Source organism: Amphiura filiformis, chromosome 8 (genome assembly GCF_039555335.1).
Source record: "Amphiura filiformis chromosome 8, Afil_fr2py, whole genome shotgun sequence".
In the NCBI taxonomy this organism is placed as follows: domain Eukaryota; kingdom Metazoa; phylum Echinodermata; class Ophiuroidea; order Amphilepidida; family Amphiuridae; genus Amphiura; species Amphiura filiformis.
This window is the reverse complement of record NC_092635.1, coordinates 68,578,355-68,596,228: the sequence shown is the minus strand read 5'-3', so window position 1 is coordinate 68,596,228 and position 17,874 is coordinate 68,578,355. Positions and strand designations below refer to the sequence as shown.

General features: G+C 36.9%; 1 protein-coding gene across 1 annotated transcript in view; it reads left to right on the top strand.

Moving 5' to 3' along the window:
• Nucleotides 1–17,874, top strand: part of LOC140159387 (phosphatidylinositol 5-phosphate 4-kinase type-2 alpha-like) — a 134,395-nt gene that overhangs the window by 96,575 nt on the left and 19,946 nt on the right. The window contains 3 exon segments of the mRNA XM_072182844.1: nucleotides 13,681–13,833; nucleotides 15,204–15,286; nucleotides 15,288–15,387. Of these exon segments, the coding sequence (XP_072038945.1) occupies nucleotides 13,681–13,833; nucleotides 15,204–15,286; nucleotides 15,288–15,387 (336 nt within the window).

The following is a 17,874-nucleotide window of genomic DNA, read 5'->3' as shown; positions in this document are numbered from 1 at the left end:
AAGAGGGGCTCATGACCGCTTATTTATCACTCCCGCAGAACCGCCCGGTCCAGCCGCTAAACAGACTCGGGCACGGTGGCTGGTCCAGGTGTTGGTGGACTCGGGCGGCAAAAGACGCTTCGCCCCAAGGCCCACTCAACCAGATCTATCTCATCTTCGTGGGCCTACCATAGGGGGTCCCCATAGAAGAGATTTGTCAGGCTGTGTCTTGGAAGAACCCGTCGTCCTTTTCCACGGTTTACTACAAAAACGTAAACCAACGACCAGGCGATAAGTTCTCCAGGGCTATTCTGCGGAGATAATATGGTGGTTGGGTATCAGGTGTTTTGCGGACAATCAGAATTCCAACATGGTAAGAACCAGTGTTTCTATTCTTAGCCACTGCACTTTCAGTTCGGGGGTTTTTGTCTGTTCACGTAGTCTTTCTGTTTCCGGCCGTGAGGGGGGGGAAATAGTTTGACCTCGCGATTACCATGCTACCCACTCTCCCGATCCTTATCAGATGCTGGCCAATCTTGTACCTCCATCCGTCGGTTACTTGCTAGATCGATCTTTCAGATGTTGATGCAAGAAGTATCTTAATCAACATCGGAAGCGGTAAGATCGACCGGTGTACTGAGTCTAGTCCCAAACAAAATGTTTGGTAGACTCATAACCGGTCGCGATCTTACCTTTCCGATGTTGATTATCCGACCCCGCCGCCCCTACAAGTTTGGCCGAGTAGGGGCTGCCCAAGTCGGATAAGGGATGATTATCGTGTGTGACGTCACCGAATGGGTGAGTCCACTGGGGATCGGGGTTTTTGTTATTTATTCATTTATGTGGGACAAAATGACTATTGGTTTTTTCCGCATCTCGGGATCGATGCAAGAAGTATCTTAATCAACATCGGAAAGGTAAGATCGCACCGGTTATGAGTCTACCAAACATTTTTGTTTGGGACTATTATCTGTGTGGATTATTAACCCTTACCATTCCTGAGTGGTTTTGCGGAGAGCCCTTTCTCCTACCCATCCACTCTGTTACATTTTAGGGAGGCACCCAGGATATGGTAGAGAAAGGGTTAATTAACATTTATGCTCTTATTTATATCGTCAGGTATATCATTTTTGTTATAAAAAATTAAACAGTGGCATATTTGTGATGAAACTTGCTTTAAAGAATAAAAGCCATACCCCGGAATAATGTTATAACAACATCTTGAAATAATAAGACTGTAACTCATAGCATGGATAAAAGAGACTTCTGAAGCATGTGTACACACTTGTATACAAGTGGCCGTACACTTATCAATCATCCATAACCATGCATTTTAGGGGTTTCCCCCTTTTTATATCACCATATTATGAGTATTGGCAAGAACTCATGCATTAAATATGAATCTGTCCGATTCTACGTTAAAATTTGATACCACTCAGATTTCATCTTATGCTTTTCTACATTTATAAATTTATATAAGAAAATCAAATCAGATGTGTCCAAATCGTAGCTCGTGGAAACAGCTTGATATGACAGTGTTGCCAAATCTTTTAAGCACCAAGGCATGGTAAATCAGCCCACAGTTTGCCCATCAATTCCACAAAAACACCCAAAACAAAACATTTGGGTGTTTTTTTTTTCTGAATTCCAGCACAGAAGTCAACATACTTGTGGAAGAACAATAGTGTAATAAACCAACCGGAATAGTATAACATTAACAATTGAAATGGCAGACAGTTGAAGATGAACGAGGTCCAGGAGGGGAGGCAATTAGCGGTCACCAAATTCTATTAGGTCTTCTTCGCAAAATATGCTAATTTGGTAGCTAATTTGCATAAATGTCCCCGAGTGCAATTTCTTAGAACTGCTAAGGCATATACCAATGCGACTTGATGGAGGGGGGCAATTGGCTGTCTTCAAACTCAACTACAATCCCCGAAATATGTCTTGAAACATTAAAGCGTCTTTAGGGGAAAATTAGTCCCCCCACTCCCCCGTGCAATGTTGAAACGTGCAAATGTGTTCAGCGTGTCTCCAAAGTGTCGCAACATTGAATGATGGGGGGTGGGGAAGGGAAAAGTGTTAATTGATGGCCCAGCTTTCTTCTAATTCCAAATATTGAACATTTTTATCCACATTAAATATACACTTTGGATTTCATTCAAGATGCCTAAAGCGTTTCAACGACATTTTTCGGGGATTGTCTGAGGCAAACGCTAAAATTAACATCTGATTTTAATCTTTTGGCTATAACTTTAAAACTACTTGATAGAATCACTCCAAATTTTCAATGAATATTAGTTAGCGCATAAGCTATGATGTGGGTATAAAATAAAACAACTAATTGTATCAATTTTGACTATATCGCCCTGCACTACAAGCAGCTTGCACCCATCACCTGTGTATGTCTACAATCATAGATTGAATACAATAGCGCTCTTTTCAAACATACTAATCTTACAGATGTGAGTGATCAGCATGATATAGTTCAATGCATAGGTACCGCGTGAAAATTTTTCCATGACTATTCATTAATAGATAGGCTATGATGTGGGCACAAAATAAAACAACTCATCTTTTATTTAGGTAGTGGTCAAATAATTCTTTTGTACTCCATCCATTGCATATCTTCTGGAGCGTGCCTATAGAGGAGATGATTTGAACTAATGACCTTATGTGCAAGCACTCTATAAGTAAAATACTTATGAAACGTATGAAACTTGAACGGGGTGGGGGTGTGTGTGGGTGTGTGTATGTGTGTGTGTGTGGGGGGGGGGGGTTATCTTACAATTGCTATAGTGCCCATATTCATGACCTTTAAAGATGTCCGGATCTATGTTGGTCTTTATTACAATTTAAAACAAAAACAGTCAATTATCATGCCATAGATAAATTAGGGTTTTAAAACTTATTTTCGTGTTTCATAATGTCAATTGTCATGAATACAGAAGAATAGTTTATCTTACAATTGCTATAGTGCCCATATTCATAACCTTTAAAGATGTCCGGATCTATTTGTGTCTTTATTACAATTTTAAAAAAATCAATTATCATGCCATAGATAAATTAGGGCTTTAAAACTTATTTTCGTGTTTCACAATGTCAATTGTCATGAATACAGAAGAATAGTTTACTGGTTTGAATAAGTCATACACAAAAAAAAAGAAAAAAAAAAGGTGAAACTGTTGAGGCTCGAACCACTAGCCTTCCGTTTCACCGTCTGAAGTACTGTCCATTACACCACGCTGTCATGTTGAAATAATTACGTGATTCCGTGATATATGGGTGCGCATTGCATTCTCGTGATTATGAAAATGGTAAATCTCGACAGGCGATTTACATTTGCTAAAATCAGTAAAATGTAAATAATGTTAGAGCTAACAAAACGTAAAATAGTAAAATTAGATGTAGTTTTTAACAAGCTTTCAAACAAAACACTTTACAAATAAAAGTTGACACCAAATCGGCCTAAATTATGAATTTTGTCAACGGTTTACCATTTCTAAATTAAAGAAACTCCTTGTATTAATATTCAGTATTAGGCTAGGGTAAACCGTCAAATCACTATGTGATTCAATGGGACGATTTACAATCGCACTTTACCATTTCACGCAAATAAAATATCAATTTTAAAGATATCTCTGCATGAGTAGGCCTACTTCATAAGCGTACTAATGCGATTTTGTTATTGGTTCGTTTTGTTTTGTTTTTTTGCTCGGGGCGTTGGTCTGAAAAAAGGTGAAAAAGGTCGTTTTTGACTATATTGCCCTGCACTGCAGCGTTCATGCTTGATACCTATGCATTGAACTATATCATGCTGATCACTCACATCTGTAAGATTAGTATGTTTGAAAAGAAGCGTTATTGTATTCAATCTATGATTGTAGAATCATACACAGGTGGGGGTGCAACCTGCTTGTAGTGCAGGGCGATATAGTCAAAATTGATACAATTAGTTGCTTTATTTTATACCCACATCATAGCTTATGCACTAACTAATATTCATTGAAAATTTGGATGATTCTATCGAGTAGTTTAAAGTTATAGCCAAAAGATTAAAATCAGATGTTAATTTTAAACGTTTAATCTCATACATGTCTGAGGCAGTGATCAGCATGATATAGTTCAATGCATAGGTACCATGCGTGAAAAATTTTCCATGACTATTCATTAATAGATAGGCTATGATGTGGGCACAAAATAAAACAACTCATCTTTTATTTAGGTAGTGGTCAAATAATTCTTTTGTACTCCATCCATTTGCATATCTTCTGGAGCGTGCCTATAGAGGAGATGATTTGAACTAATGACCTTATGTGCAAGCACTCTATAAGTAAAATACTTATGAAACGAATGAAACTTGAACGGGGGGGGGTGTGTGTGGGTGTGTGTAGGTGTGTGTGTGTGGGGGGGGGGGGGTTATCTTACAATTGCTATAGTGCCCATATTCATGACCTTTAAAGATGTCCGGATCTATGTTTGTCTTTATTACAATTTAAAACAAAAACAATCAATTATCATGCCATAGATAAATTAGGGTTTTAAAACTTATTTTCGTGTTTCATAATGTCAATTGTCATGAATACAGAAGAATAGTTTACTGGTTTGAATAAGTCACTCACAAAAAAAAAAAAAAAAAAAAAAGGTGAAACTGTTGAGGCTCGAACCACTAGCCTTCCGTTTCACCGTCTGAAGTACTGTCCATTACACCACGCTGTTATGTTGAAATAATTACGGGATTCCGTGATATATGGGTGCGCATTGCATTCTCGTGATTATGAAAATGGTAAATCTCGACAGACGATTTACATTTGCTAAAATCAGTAAAATGTAAATAATGTTAGAGCTAACAAAACGTAAAATAGTAAAATTAGATGTAGTTTTTAACAAGCTTTCAAACAAAACACTTTACAAATAAAAGTTGACACCAAATCGGCCTAAATTATGAATTTTGTCAACGGTTTACCATTTCTAAATTAAAGAAACTCCTTGTATTAATATTCAGTATTAGGCTAGGGTAAACCGTCAAATCACTATGTGATTCAATGAGACGATTTACAATCGCACTTTACCATTTCACGCAAATAAAATATCAATTTTAAAGATATCTCTGCATGAGTAGGCCTACTTCATAAGCGTACTAATGCGATTTTGTTATTGGTTTGTTTTGTTTTGTTTTTTGCTCGGGGGGGGGGCGTTGGTCTGAAAAAGGTGAAAAAGGTCGTTTTTTGACTATATTGCCCTGCACTGCAGCGTTCACGCGATACCTATGCATTGAACTATATCATGCTGATCACTCACATCTGTAAGATTAGTATGTTTGAAAAGAGCGTTATTGTATTCAATCTATGATTGTAGACATACACAGGTGGGGGTGCAACCTGCTTGTAGTGCAGGGCGATATAGTCAAAATTGATACAATTAGTTGTTTTATTTTATACCCATATCATAGCTTATGCACTAACTAATATTCATTGAAAATTTGGAGTGATTCTATCAAGTAGTTTTAAAGTTATAGCCAAAAGATTAAAATCAGATGTTAATTTTAGCGTTTGCCTCATACAATCCCCGAAATATGTCTTGAAACATTAAAGCGTTTTTTAGGGGAAAAAAGTCGCCCCACTCCCCTGTGCAATCGTGAAAGGTGCAAATGTGTTCAGCGTGTCTCCAAAGTGTCGCAACATTGAATGATGGGGGTGGGGAAGGAAAAGTGTTAATTGATGGCCCAGCTTTCTTCTAATTCCAAATATTGAACATTTTTATCCACATTAAATATACACTTTGGATTTCATTCAAGATGCCTAAAGCGTTTCAACGACATTTTTCGGGGATTGTAGGTTATTGTCACAAAATATGCTTTTATTAAGAATATAAAAAAATAACTCGGAATAGTGTTATAACAATTTGAAATGATACCGGGAAATGATAAGAGCATGGATGTAAGAGTCTTCTGAAGTATGTGTATACACTTGTATACAAGTGGCGGTACACCCGGGCGGTACACTTATCAATCATCCATAACCATCTATTTTAGGGGTTTCCCCTTTTTATATCACCATATTATGAGTATTGGCAAGAACTCATGCATTAAATATGAATCTGTCCGATTCTACATTAAAATTTGATACCACTCAGATTTCATCTTATGCTTTTCTACATTTATAAATTTATATAAGAAAATCAAATCAGATGTGTCCAAATCGTAGCTCGTAGAAACAGCTTGATATGACAGTGTTGCCAAATCTTTTAAGCACCAAGGCATGGTAAATCAGCCCACAGTTTGCCCATCGATTCCACAAAAACACCCAAAACAAAACATTTGGGTGGTTTTTTTTTCTGAATTCCAGCACAGAGGTCGCCATACTTGTATAAACCAACCGGAACAGTATAACATTACAATTGAAATGGCAGACATGTTGGTGGACAGTTGAAGATGAAAGAGGGACAAGAGGGGTGGCAGTTAGCAGTCTCCAAATTCTATTAGGTCTTTGGTTGCAATATGCTAATTTGGTAGCTAATTTGCATAAATTTAAACTTACCAGTTCCAATTTCTTGGAACTGGTAAGACATAGTGATGTGACTTTAGCTTCAAGTTGAAATGATGCATGTCAAGGTGAAGGCATTGCGGCCGACGCGTTGCGTCGAGAACTGAGCAACCGGAGAACCTCAAAATTCTGGTTCAAGTTTTAATCAACAATTGCATTACAATTGCTCCAAAAAACAACAACACGTGTCCTGCCTACAAAAAACAAACTTGTTTTGGTTTTTGGTTTTGCATAAAGGGAAAACACATCAAATAAACTACAGCAGAAGTAGCCCAATTTTGCAGAAACTCACAGCACTGACAGCACTGGATAGGCCTATGGCCACCATAGAGAATATTGAATTGAGTGTATATAGTTATATACACAAATAAGCGATGAGCTGTCTAACAACTTATCACTGTTGATGTGATGTACGTTTTTGCCTCTGGTCAATTTGATTTGTATTCAATAGAAGACAAAACAATGTGTTAAGTTGTTATCACGTCATGTGTTACAGGAGAACTTTGTCAATACAAATCATACAATGTAATTTGAAAATGGAGGTAGTTCATCTAATTTTGAATCTTTTGTTGAGAGCACGAAAGCATTATATTTGTGGATAATTTAATTTGGCTTTGAGTATTATGATGATATAAAATGCCAATCATCTTAGTACATAGCATGTCAGGCAAATCTATTTTACAGTGCACATCGCTCATTTAATTTAATTTAGAATATAGCATTGCAAAATACTATATTGGTGTAGATTATTCATCCAGTAGTTTTTAAAAATTGTTTTGTAAATTAATCTAATACTGGGACTAAAATTTGCAACTCGCTTTGCTACATTGCTACAATAGCATCAGACTTCACCAGGCATCTGATTGATGATGGTCAAATTTGCTGTCTTCCGAAACTAGGATAAACTTCAAAATACTGTTCCTCACATTTGCTATCTTCAGAAGATAGCATATATTATTAAGTACAATGACAATCATCAATATGCTGTCTTCCGAAACTATATAGGATAAACTTCAAAATACTGTTCCTCACATTTGCTATCTTCAGAAGATAGCATATATTATTAAGTACAATGACAATCATCAATATGCTGTCTTCCGAAACTATATAGGATAAACTTCAAAATACTGTTCCTCACATTTGCTATCTTCAGAAGATAGCATATATTATTAAGTACAATGACAATCATCAAATATGCTGTCTTCCGAAACTAGGGTAAACTTCAAAATACTGTTCCTCACATTTGCTATCTTCTGAAGATAACATTAAAATACAAGATGTCACAGCCTTCATTGTAGATAGTTTAGATGTATTGTGGACAAAATACCAATTGCTATCTTCAGTAGATAGCATGGAAGTGTTGTTAGTCTAAATAAGTGTCATTATGGATAATCTGGTTTAACTGGGATTATTGAGTTTCAAAGATGTTGTTCACATCTGTTATCTTCAGTAGATAGTACTGAAGAGTTATTAGGTTTGCATTGTGAATTTAAGCTGGTTTACTTAGAACATGGTCTTGTAGAATGTTGAACATTTCAAAGTTGTCAAAAATGCTGTCATTACATTTGTTATCTTCAGTATTGAAGAGTTATTTGGTTTAACAATTTGCTCTGTGAATAAGCTGGTTTACTTTAACATGGTCTTGGAGAATGTTGAACATTGTGTTTCAAAGTTTTTAAAATGCTGTCATTACATTACTATCTTCAGTAGATAGCATAAAAGTGATTTTAGGTGTAACAATTCACATTGTGAATAAGGAAAGAAAAAGGTTTGTCTCAGAAACATTTGGTCAGGAAGCTATGTGCTATGCAGTTTTGTTTGTTTTTTGTTGTTTGTTTTTTGTTGTTTGTATAAGGGGCACATGCCCTGGGTGCCACCCTTAGGGTGGCCAAATTGACCAATTCAGCATCGGTCACCCTCAGAGCGATGAAAGTCAAAATTTTCGCATGCGTCGTTCACATTTCAACACTAACATCAATTTAAGACCAATATTCAACTTCATTATAACCAAAATTAGTGGTAGGCCCTATTTGTGCACAATTTTGCGTGTGTAATTGTTTCAAGAATGGGGGGGGGGCGCCATATGTATCCTTAGCCCTGGTCACCACAATCCCCAGCTATGCCACTGGTATTATATCTCGAATTTCAAAAAAATCAAAATTGGTTGATATTAGAAGGACATCCCTCATATTCAGAATGCGATTCGGTATGTCTGATGTGCTCTCATGTCCAGGAAAAGATACTGTGCAAACGTTGCTATCGAGTCCTTAAGGGTAAAGAAATTTACAATCCTGTAATTTTATGGTTTGCAGGGGTTCAAATATGGTGAAGATTGGGAAATCCAATGTTCAATGATATCGGAAAAATAGATTTGCAAGAATCAAATTTGATGATTATCCTAACTCTAGAACTCGGACAGTAATAATTTGGCGGATTACAGGTCCCACATAACCCTTTACATGAGCACATCAACAAGAACGTACATGGCATGGTCTATATATCGCACACCTGGCTCATGGATGGAGTATGCATAGTATGCTAATGTAGCATGCCAATTTGCAAACATGAAAGGTTTTCCACATCCAGCATACCAATTAGGCACAATGGCAGTCAGATGAGGGTATATATAAGGGGATGTATTCTGAACTGAAGAGACATCTCCCAATAATATCCCTACTCCCTGCTAAACCATAAACTTTCCACAAACAACATGCTAGCCAGCACCTGTTGCTTCTCATGGACATTTTCAGTATATATCCCAGAATCCTTTGCAGATGTTGCGGACATGGGGCTATTCCATTTAAAATCCACACACCGCCCTGTGGAAGATGTGAGAAGTATCTTCCACAGAGGGTGTATGAATTTCAAACGGATTTAACATATCAACTCTTTGAATCTCACCCTTAATCTGTGGAAGATTGGAAGAAACAGGTTGAATCTTAAGAGGGTGTATGAAATTCAAATGAAACTGCCTAATGTGGTCATGTGGACAATTTGGCTTTAAAAAAAAAAAGTTTCAATAATGGGTTCGACTACACTTCGCACATTATGTTTTTACTGCCTCTGACACATTTGATGTAAAGGATGAGGCATTACTCTATATTTCTTAATTTCAGTTGCATAGGCTTTCAGGATTTGGCCAAAATGGTCTATTATTTGCTTGTTTTGAACAAGTTCATTTGGATTGTTAGATTTCACTGTTAACATTGTTCGTTTTATACAAATCCAAGAAAAATGAAGATGTTAAACTCACATTTTAGTGACGTTTCACCACTACACTAGTGGTTTCATCAGACTGGCAACTCATCACATCTGACTGCTTCCTTTTATAGGCAAGTAGTCAGATGTGATGAGTTGCCAGTCTGATGAAACCACTAGTGTAGTGGTGAAACGTCACTAAAATGTGAGTTTAACATCTTCATTTTTCTTGGATTTGTATAAAACGAACAATGTTAACAGTGGTCTATTATTTGCTTGTTTAGAATCATGTGATTCTTGCAAAATATTGCAAACTGGGGGGGCAATTATTTTGATGAGCTTGTGCTGGGTAGTGCTAGTCACAGAGCTGTTTTTAAAGGGAAATGTTGTACAAATAATGCATGCTTCTTGACAGGAAGTCCAGACATTATTTTTACAATTCAAATCTATTGCAAAGTCACCAGTGAAGGAGGGGAAGTGAATATAATGAAAGTATAATGAAACGAGTTTCTTACTTTATGATTATTTTTGGACATTTGCACAACTGTATAATTATAATTGTAAAATGAGCATTTGAGCCTTATGTTGTTTCTTGAAAGAAACCTGATATATATAAAACATCCTTTTCTCATCGGAAGCTATCATTTAAGGGAAGGGGTATGAACGTTTGGACATTACGCAATGTAATACACATTTTATGGCAAATCATTAAAAATTGATATTTTTGATATTTAACAGTACTCAAGTAAAATTTATAAATCTGATGATTTATACTTAAAGTATATGTAGATTGGTTTAAAAGCCGAAGATCAATTAAAAATTTTGACATTTCTTATTTAAGATATGGATTTTTTTCCCCAAAACACCAACAAAAAAAAGGTCTTTTTGGGAAAAAATCCATATCTTCAATATAAAAGGTCAAAATTTTCAATTGATCGTCGGCTTTTCCTCCCAGCTACATACACTTTAAGAATATATCATTAGATTTATAAAATTTACTTCGAGGGTATTATATATTAAAATTTGAAAAATATCAAATTTTGATAATTTGTCATGAAATTTGTATTATATCATGAATTTCAAAAAATGAAAATTATTTGATATCAGAAAGACATGCTTCGTATTCAGAATGCAATTTGATACGTCTGAGGTGCTCTCATGTCCCACAAAAAATACTGTCGAAACGCCATTTCTCATTCTAGATCCCTTAAGAGTGGATTATAAACTTGTAGAAAAGACTCATGATGTTGTTGAAGTGGAGAACTTTGAGAGGAATTGAAGGATAATTGGGTTCATGCATGTGTCATACCATAAAAACTTGATAGTTAGCATATGTGCTTACTATCGAGCGCTTTTAAAACATTAGCAAACATGAAGAGCCCCATCCACAAAAGTGTAAAGGGTTTTAAGCAAATCATTGATACACATACACATAGTTACAAAATGTACGAACAAGTAAACCTGCAAATATGTGTCTCAACCCCATTAGCTCAGTTGGTAAAGCGCGGACTTTGGTACAATTTCATGTTTTCAAAAGTGCTCGATAGTAAGCACATATGCCAACTATCAAGTTTTTACGGTATTGCATTTGCATACATAGCGCATGCCAGTTATTGTATCAATGAAGCTCTGCTACAAGTACTGTCTTCAATGTCTTGAGTCTGTCATGATTACACATTATTTTCCATATGGGTAACCCTAGGGGGTACTCAGTATAAATGACCATGCTGCAAACATGGGTAGCATTTTTGGCCTTTTGGTTTTATATGGCCCCTTTTTCTAGGCCAATTTTGGTATATGGATGGGTCCTTTTTTCAAAGTTTTCTCATATTTTCGGGAAAATAGTCCAATTTCCCAGTGGGGCAAGGGGGTGGGGTAAAAATGTGTGCATTTTTGTGCAAAATAAGCAATTTTAATATGATATATGATGAAAAGACTTTAAACTTGACTGTATGAATAATATTACATTCACATTACTGTAAACAGCCATGTGTTACACTTCCATGAGGACTGGGGTCTACAGGGATAATTAGTATTACAAGACTGAAAGTTTATTATTACAAGACTGAAACATGTAGTTTGACCTGTCTCTGATGTACAGTTCTTGAGTTATTATGGCTATTTTGGATATACGGTATATGCAAATTTCCGTTTTTCTCCTTTTTGGATATGTTGTTCAGGAAGGTTTTTAGAGTCACTAGCAAGCAAAAACATTGGTCACAATTTTGTCTAGCTCAAACGTAAATTGACTCATCTACTACTCGCATAAATATATTCTAATATGTTGAATCTGAAAACTCTTGCAATGAAACAAGAAACACAAAGATAAATTGTAGCAAAGAACAGTTGTATCCTCTGTATATAGGTCATCATTGCCCTATCAAAGCCAACATGATTGTCACTGGGCAAATATTTTGTGTTGTTTGTTTTGGATGGTAATATATCTGTTACGTCAACATAATATTGTTATTATGTCCATCACGTCCAGATTAATTATCATTATGTGGAAACTTATTGCTTTAATAACACTCATGTAACGCCATAGCAGGTATATGGGAGTCTGTAGTGGGTGGTTTTAGCAAATTTGTTATTTTAATGACTTTACGAAGCTTATGTAAACCGACATAGTAAATTGAAAAAGCGGATTTCCGATCCTCACATGTATTAAATTGTGTCTCGCATTGTCTGCTAGGGTGAAGCATATATTGACTGCTCAGTGCCAGAAGTGGGTAAGTGCAATAGCTGCCATGTGTAGCTGAGTACAATATACTGTGTGTAAATTGCCAAATGTTCACAGGGCAGCTATTGCACTTACCCACTTCTGGCATTGAGCAGTCGATATATGCTGCCCGCTTCCTTTCTTCATTACACTGTTATTTTCATGCTCATTTGTAGTTGAACCACAATGGGAAACCCCCAAATCTGGTTACAGAGCATGAAAGTTAATGCCACTTTTGCATTGTTAGCTGTGTGTACAAGTCAGTCCCGTGTTTACATATGGTATGCATTGAGCACTCTGGGATTGTGGTGTGTATTAGTACCAGTAAATAAAAAAATTCACTCACACGAAGTGATAGGTCATTTTTAGCTGAAGATGCTAAATATAGTAAAAATAATCAATATCATTTGCTCAATAAAAATGACAAGAATCTTGGTATGAATTATAAAATAATCTTGAATTTGATGTGTGAATCCACAGCATTCAATATAAAGTGGATTTTATTTCATTCTCAGTGGCAGCGCCAGGAAATTTTTTTTCGGGAGGGGGGGCATCAGAGGGGCAAGAGTTTTATTCACAGCGCAACAGATTTCTTTAGCTGGGTTCCAATTATTAGCCTGTACATGAACAAAAATTGCACACAGGATTACTTCAATACTCTACTCTAACACATGTCAGTAACCAAGCAGTTGTCCAACTGACACAACAGTAAAATGCACTGACACGGAACAGCTTCCGGGATCACATTCACAGGCGAATAATTGGAATCCAGCCAAAGAAATCTGTTGCGCTGTGAATGTGGTCCAGGAAGGTGTTGCATGTCAGTGCATTTTACTGCTGTGTCAGTTGGACAACTGTTTGGTTACTGACCAGTGTTTAGAGTCGAGTATTGAAGTAATCCTGTGTGCAATTTTTGTTCATTTTTTATGGAGAGGATTTTAAGATATGACCTTGTGAAAAATTATAAGTTTCTTTTTGAGGCCAGTTTATTATGGTTATCCCAAGTTATCGCAACAAATCGTAAACAAATGTCTTTGAGTGTGACGTCAGCTCATAAGCTATGCAAACTCGAAGTGCGCATGCCCAGACTAATTTCAAGTTCAAGTAGGTCAAAGGTCCTCTCTTTTTTTGTATTTTGTGAATGAGGGAAGGTAAAACTTGTCTGGAATAACCTAATTTAGTCAACAATAGTTTATACAAACTAATGTTTATTTGTTGGTTTTGATTTATTTCTTGCAGAACTCATTTGTGTCATCGGCACCCGTATATGACGATTCCTCAGGAAAAAGTGGCGCAAAATTCTTGAGATCGCATGATGGTAAATTTATTGTGAAGACTATCATCAGGGAAGAAGTAGAACTTATGCATAATATCCTGCCAGACTACCACAAGGTAAGAGATAGGTCAAAGGTCAGATGGGGAAAGGGATTGGAGGTTAGTGGAACAACAGTTTGATTTCACACAATGGTAGATTTCTTGTGAAGACTAGTACCAGAGAAAAAGTAGAACGTATACATAATATTCTGCCATACAACCACAAGGTAAGAAATAGGTCAAAGGTCAGATGGGGAAGGGTATGGGGTTAACATGGACGGCAGCCTGATATCACACAATGATATATTAATTGTGAAAACCATAACCAGGAAAGAAGTCGAGTTTATGCATAATACATGTATCCTGCCAGACTACTGCAAGGTAAGGGATAGGTCAGATGGAGAAGGGAAGGGGTATGGGGTTAGTGGAACAGCAGCTTGGTGGAACAGCAGTATGATATCACACAATGGTAGATTTACTTTTTACTTTCTATTTGTAAAGTGTTTATGTTTGTAATACACAGGATGCAGGATATGGAGAGAGATACTGTGAGATACGTCACTATCCTTGTACTCTTTTATTCCACATAAATATGTATGTTTCCTGTTGCTTCTCTTTTTAAGTTATACATATGCATAGCCATGAAATGTAAATACCTTTATTGGCTGTGATGTGGAACAGATGCTACATATGTGTTAGTTTCAGTGGTAGTCCCATGCATAAAGACACCTGAGTCCGGATGGGAGCCCAAGCAAATTACACTGGTATAGTTAGGAGTGGATTTCACAGAGAGTTGTTACATGTCCTAAAGCCTAAAGCCAGAACAGAAGGCCATTGCCCACACAGGGTGTCAGCTAGCCACCCGTCCATCTGTCATTTTGGATAGGCAGTTTGCTCCTGGGACAGGTACAATTAATGCCTGTGACATATTATGCTAAATTCCAAAAATAATGCTTGACTATGTTCTGTAAACTCAAAACAAGATCAGACTACTAAATTGAGGATATAACAATAGCTAAATTGAACCAACTAAACCCAGAGAAGATGCAGGTCTAGTTTACGTTTTCAAAGGTAGTTTTTGTGAAAATGACGGGCGCTTGTCAAATCCCAACTTAGACCCTGTGCTTACAACTATGCAGCGCAAGAGAACACTTTGATCCTCGGCCTTTTGGTCAAGAGAAAGGACAACTTACCAATGGCAGCACCACCAGGGGGGTGCATGGGAGGCAAATGCCCCCCCCCCATCATAACTCTTGCCTCCCCACCCTTAAAAACCCACAATTATGAAAATTTTTGCATCAATTTTGCACAAAATTTGTTGAATTTCCCCTAAAATTCACTTTCCCCCCAAAAATAATTCTTGACACCGCCACTGAAACTTATTCAATATCAGCTACTCACAGACTCGTAATCCATCCTTGTTTTTCTCTCTTTGTTTGAATCCACAGTACCTAGTGGAGAGACATGGGGACACTCTTCTACCACAATACCTGGGCATGTACAGATTAACGGTAGAGGGGTGGAGACGATATGTTAATTATGAGGAGCGTGTTTAGCTGTACATTACCAGTGCATAGGAAATATGACCTGAAAGGGTCAACCATAGATAGACAAGCTAGTGACAAAGAAAAGGTAGGTTTAATTGCTACTTCCATTCATAATACTTGTCCATTTGGCGTCCTCAAGACAATGATGTTAGTGGATACTGCAGTGGACGAAGTATTGAATTGCACATGTTGACGGCTTGACGCAAAGAACTGGTGTGTGGTTTTTTTATTTAAGTTTTTTACGTCAAGCGTATCTAGCTAGGTATTAACAGCTGCAATCTAGGAGATACGCTTACAAAACTTTGTCCAGGCACAAGTAACCTGGTGAAGGGGATCACTGTAGATAGCTGGTTAGGGCATTTTTACAGGACAGGCAAAAGAAATGAGAAAAAGGGACCCATCCATATACCAAAAAATTGGCCTAGAAAAGGGGCTCATTGATATACCACCAAAGGGCCGAAAATGCTATACCAAGCAATGTTTGAGGCACGTCCCCGTATGGTCATTTGTACTGAGTACCTCCCCAGGCAATAGCACTGGTATACAAGCTCAGTTGGAACCACAAACAAGATATTGTGTAGCCTATATTGCATCATCTAGTATTTGGGTTTGAGGAGATGGCAACCAGCTAGTAATCATCAGGAACTATGCTGGTGTATTAGTTTGTTATCTGAACCATATCATTATGGACAGGTTTCCTTCCTTTAGCCTTCATTGTTGTGTAATGGGATCCAGAATCATTTTGAACTTGAATTTAGAATGAGGTTATAATTCTGTGAACCTCCAATCTTGTTTGAAGCACTTGTGTCTATGCACATTTACAATTCATCTCTGTATTATTTGGTGGTTTTTTGGGTGGGGGGGTGATAAACCTTCCTTTGCTCAATTTGCCCCAACAGCAAAATCTCAATCCTTACTTGTGGTGCACAAGAGTTTCTGTGTGGACATTTACTAGAGTTGCAGTATTCTAATGATAGATAGGAAATCCAAGATAAAGATTTAAAGCCATAGTAGATTTCTGCAGGTGTCTGGGGAAAGAGAGGGTATTATAAGAAGGATCAACTCCATGGTATGGAATAGGGACACTAGGGTTGACTTGATTCTATGATGCATATTGGAGATGCAGTAACTTAACTGTGTTCCTGAAGCACAAGTAGGTTACTATAAACCACCATTACTTCCCACATAGGGCACGCAGCGCGATGCTCGCACAACCTTTCTGGATGGTATACTAAAGCAACAGAGCCTAAAAGTAGAGCTATTTGCTGACGCAGCCTCTCTGGATCGTATACTAAAGCAACAGAGCCCGAGAGTAGAACTAGAATAGCACTGTGTGGGGAGGTTAGCGTATCAGTTGTGCTCCAGGAGTGCAGTTAGCTGATGATATCTCAAAGCTGCATTTTATGATGGCTATAGACATGCGAATATTATAAAACAGTATGTCGTTTCTAGGGCGACATGGAAACAGATATCTTTGAGATGAAAAGAGATAGACATTTTGACCTGTAAAAGTGAAATTTATTGCTGTACATTAATTATTGTGTTCATCGTACTCTTCTCAGTTTGCAATTTTTTTTAATTTGCACAAAACACAAAACTGTTTAGTTTGTGTCTTATTTATTTTAAGCGTACATGTACACATGTATGTCGATAATTTGAAATTACCAAAGTTAAAAAAAAAATAATCAAGAATGTTTACAATTGATGCAGCGTGAAAAATTCAACTTGCGAAAATTTCTACTTTTATCATTTACAGTGGAGCACTGTAATTTCTGTCATAAAATGGGCTATTCCATGTGAAATCAATATACCCCCTGTGTAAGACATTACCTTCATCTTCCACACAGGGAGTGTGAATTTCAAATGGGGTTACCTGAATGGGTGACTCCATTTAAAATGTACACTCCCTGTGTGGGAGATTAAGATAATGTCTTCCATAGGGGTGTATGGATTTCATCTGGAATAGCCTGGTAGAAACGCTTCCAGGGTTTGCTTGACAAGATGACAAGGATATAAACCGATCTAGACCAGTGTGTCATTTCTGGTTATTCTGCAATGTAACATAATTTTACATACATGGTATAAAATATGGAAACTCCTTTTTACTGTCGACTCTACTGCTAATGTATGTGTACAAAAATTTTAACAAAATTTTCATCTTCTAATCCAGATATGAAATTTTTTTTTCAGTTGACAAAAATGTTTGTACATTAGTTCTCCCACATGCAACGCACATTTAAGCTCAAAACCAAGCAGTGATTTGCTAAAACAGGGTATCCTAAATTCATGAAAAATTTTTAGATTATTTTGAAATTAGCTATAATAATACAAATTATATGGCATTTTTTTAAAATAAATTTACATTTTTTTGACAGTCCTATAAGTAAACTAAGTAAACTTTATAAATCTAGTGATATGTACTTAATGTAGCTGGGATGAAAAGCAGACCATCCTACGAATTTTTTGATTATTATTTTGACCCTGAACAGGGGTTGGGGCACTTGCACTTCAAGTTGTTTATCACCCGCGCACAAAAAAAATAACAAGTAAAAAGGGTATTTTTTCATGGCTG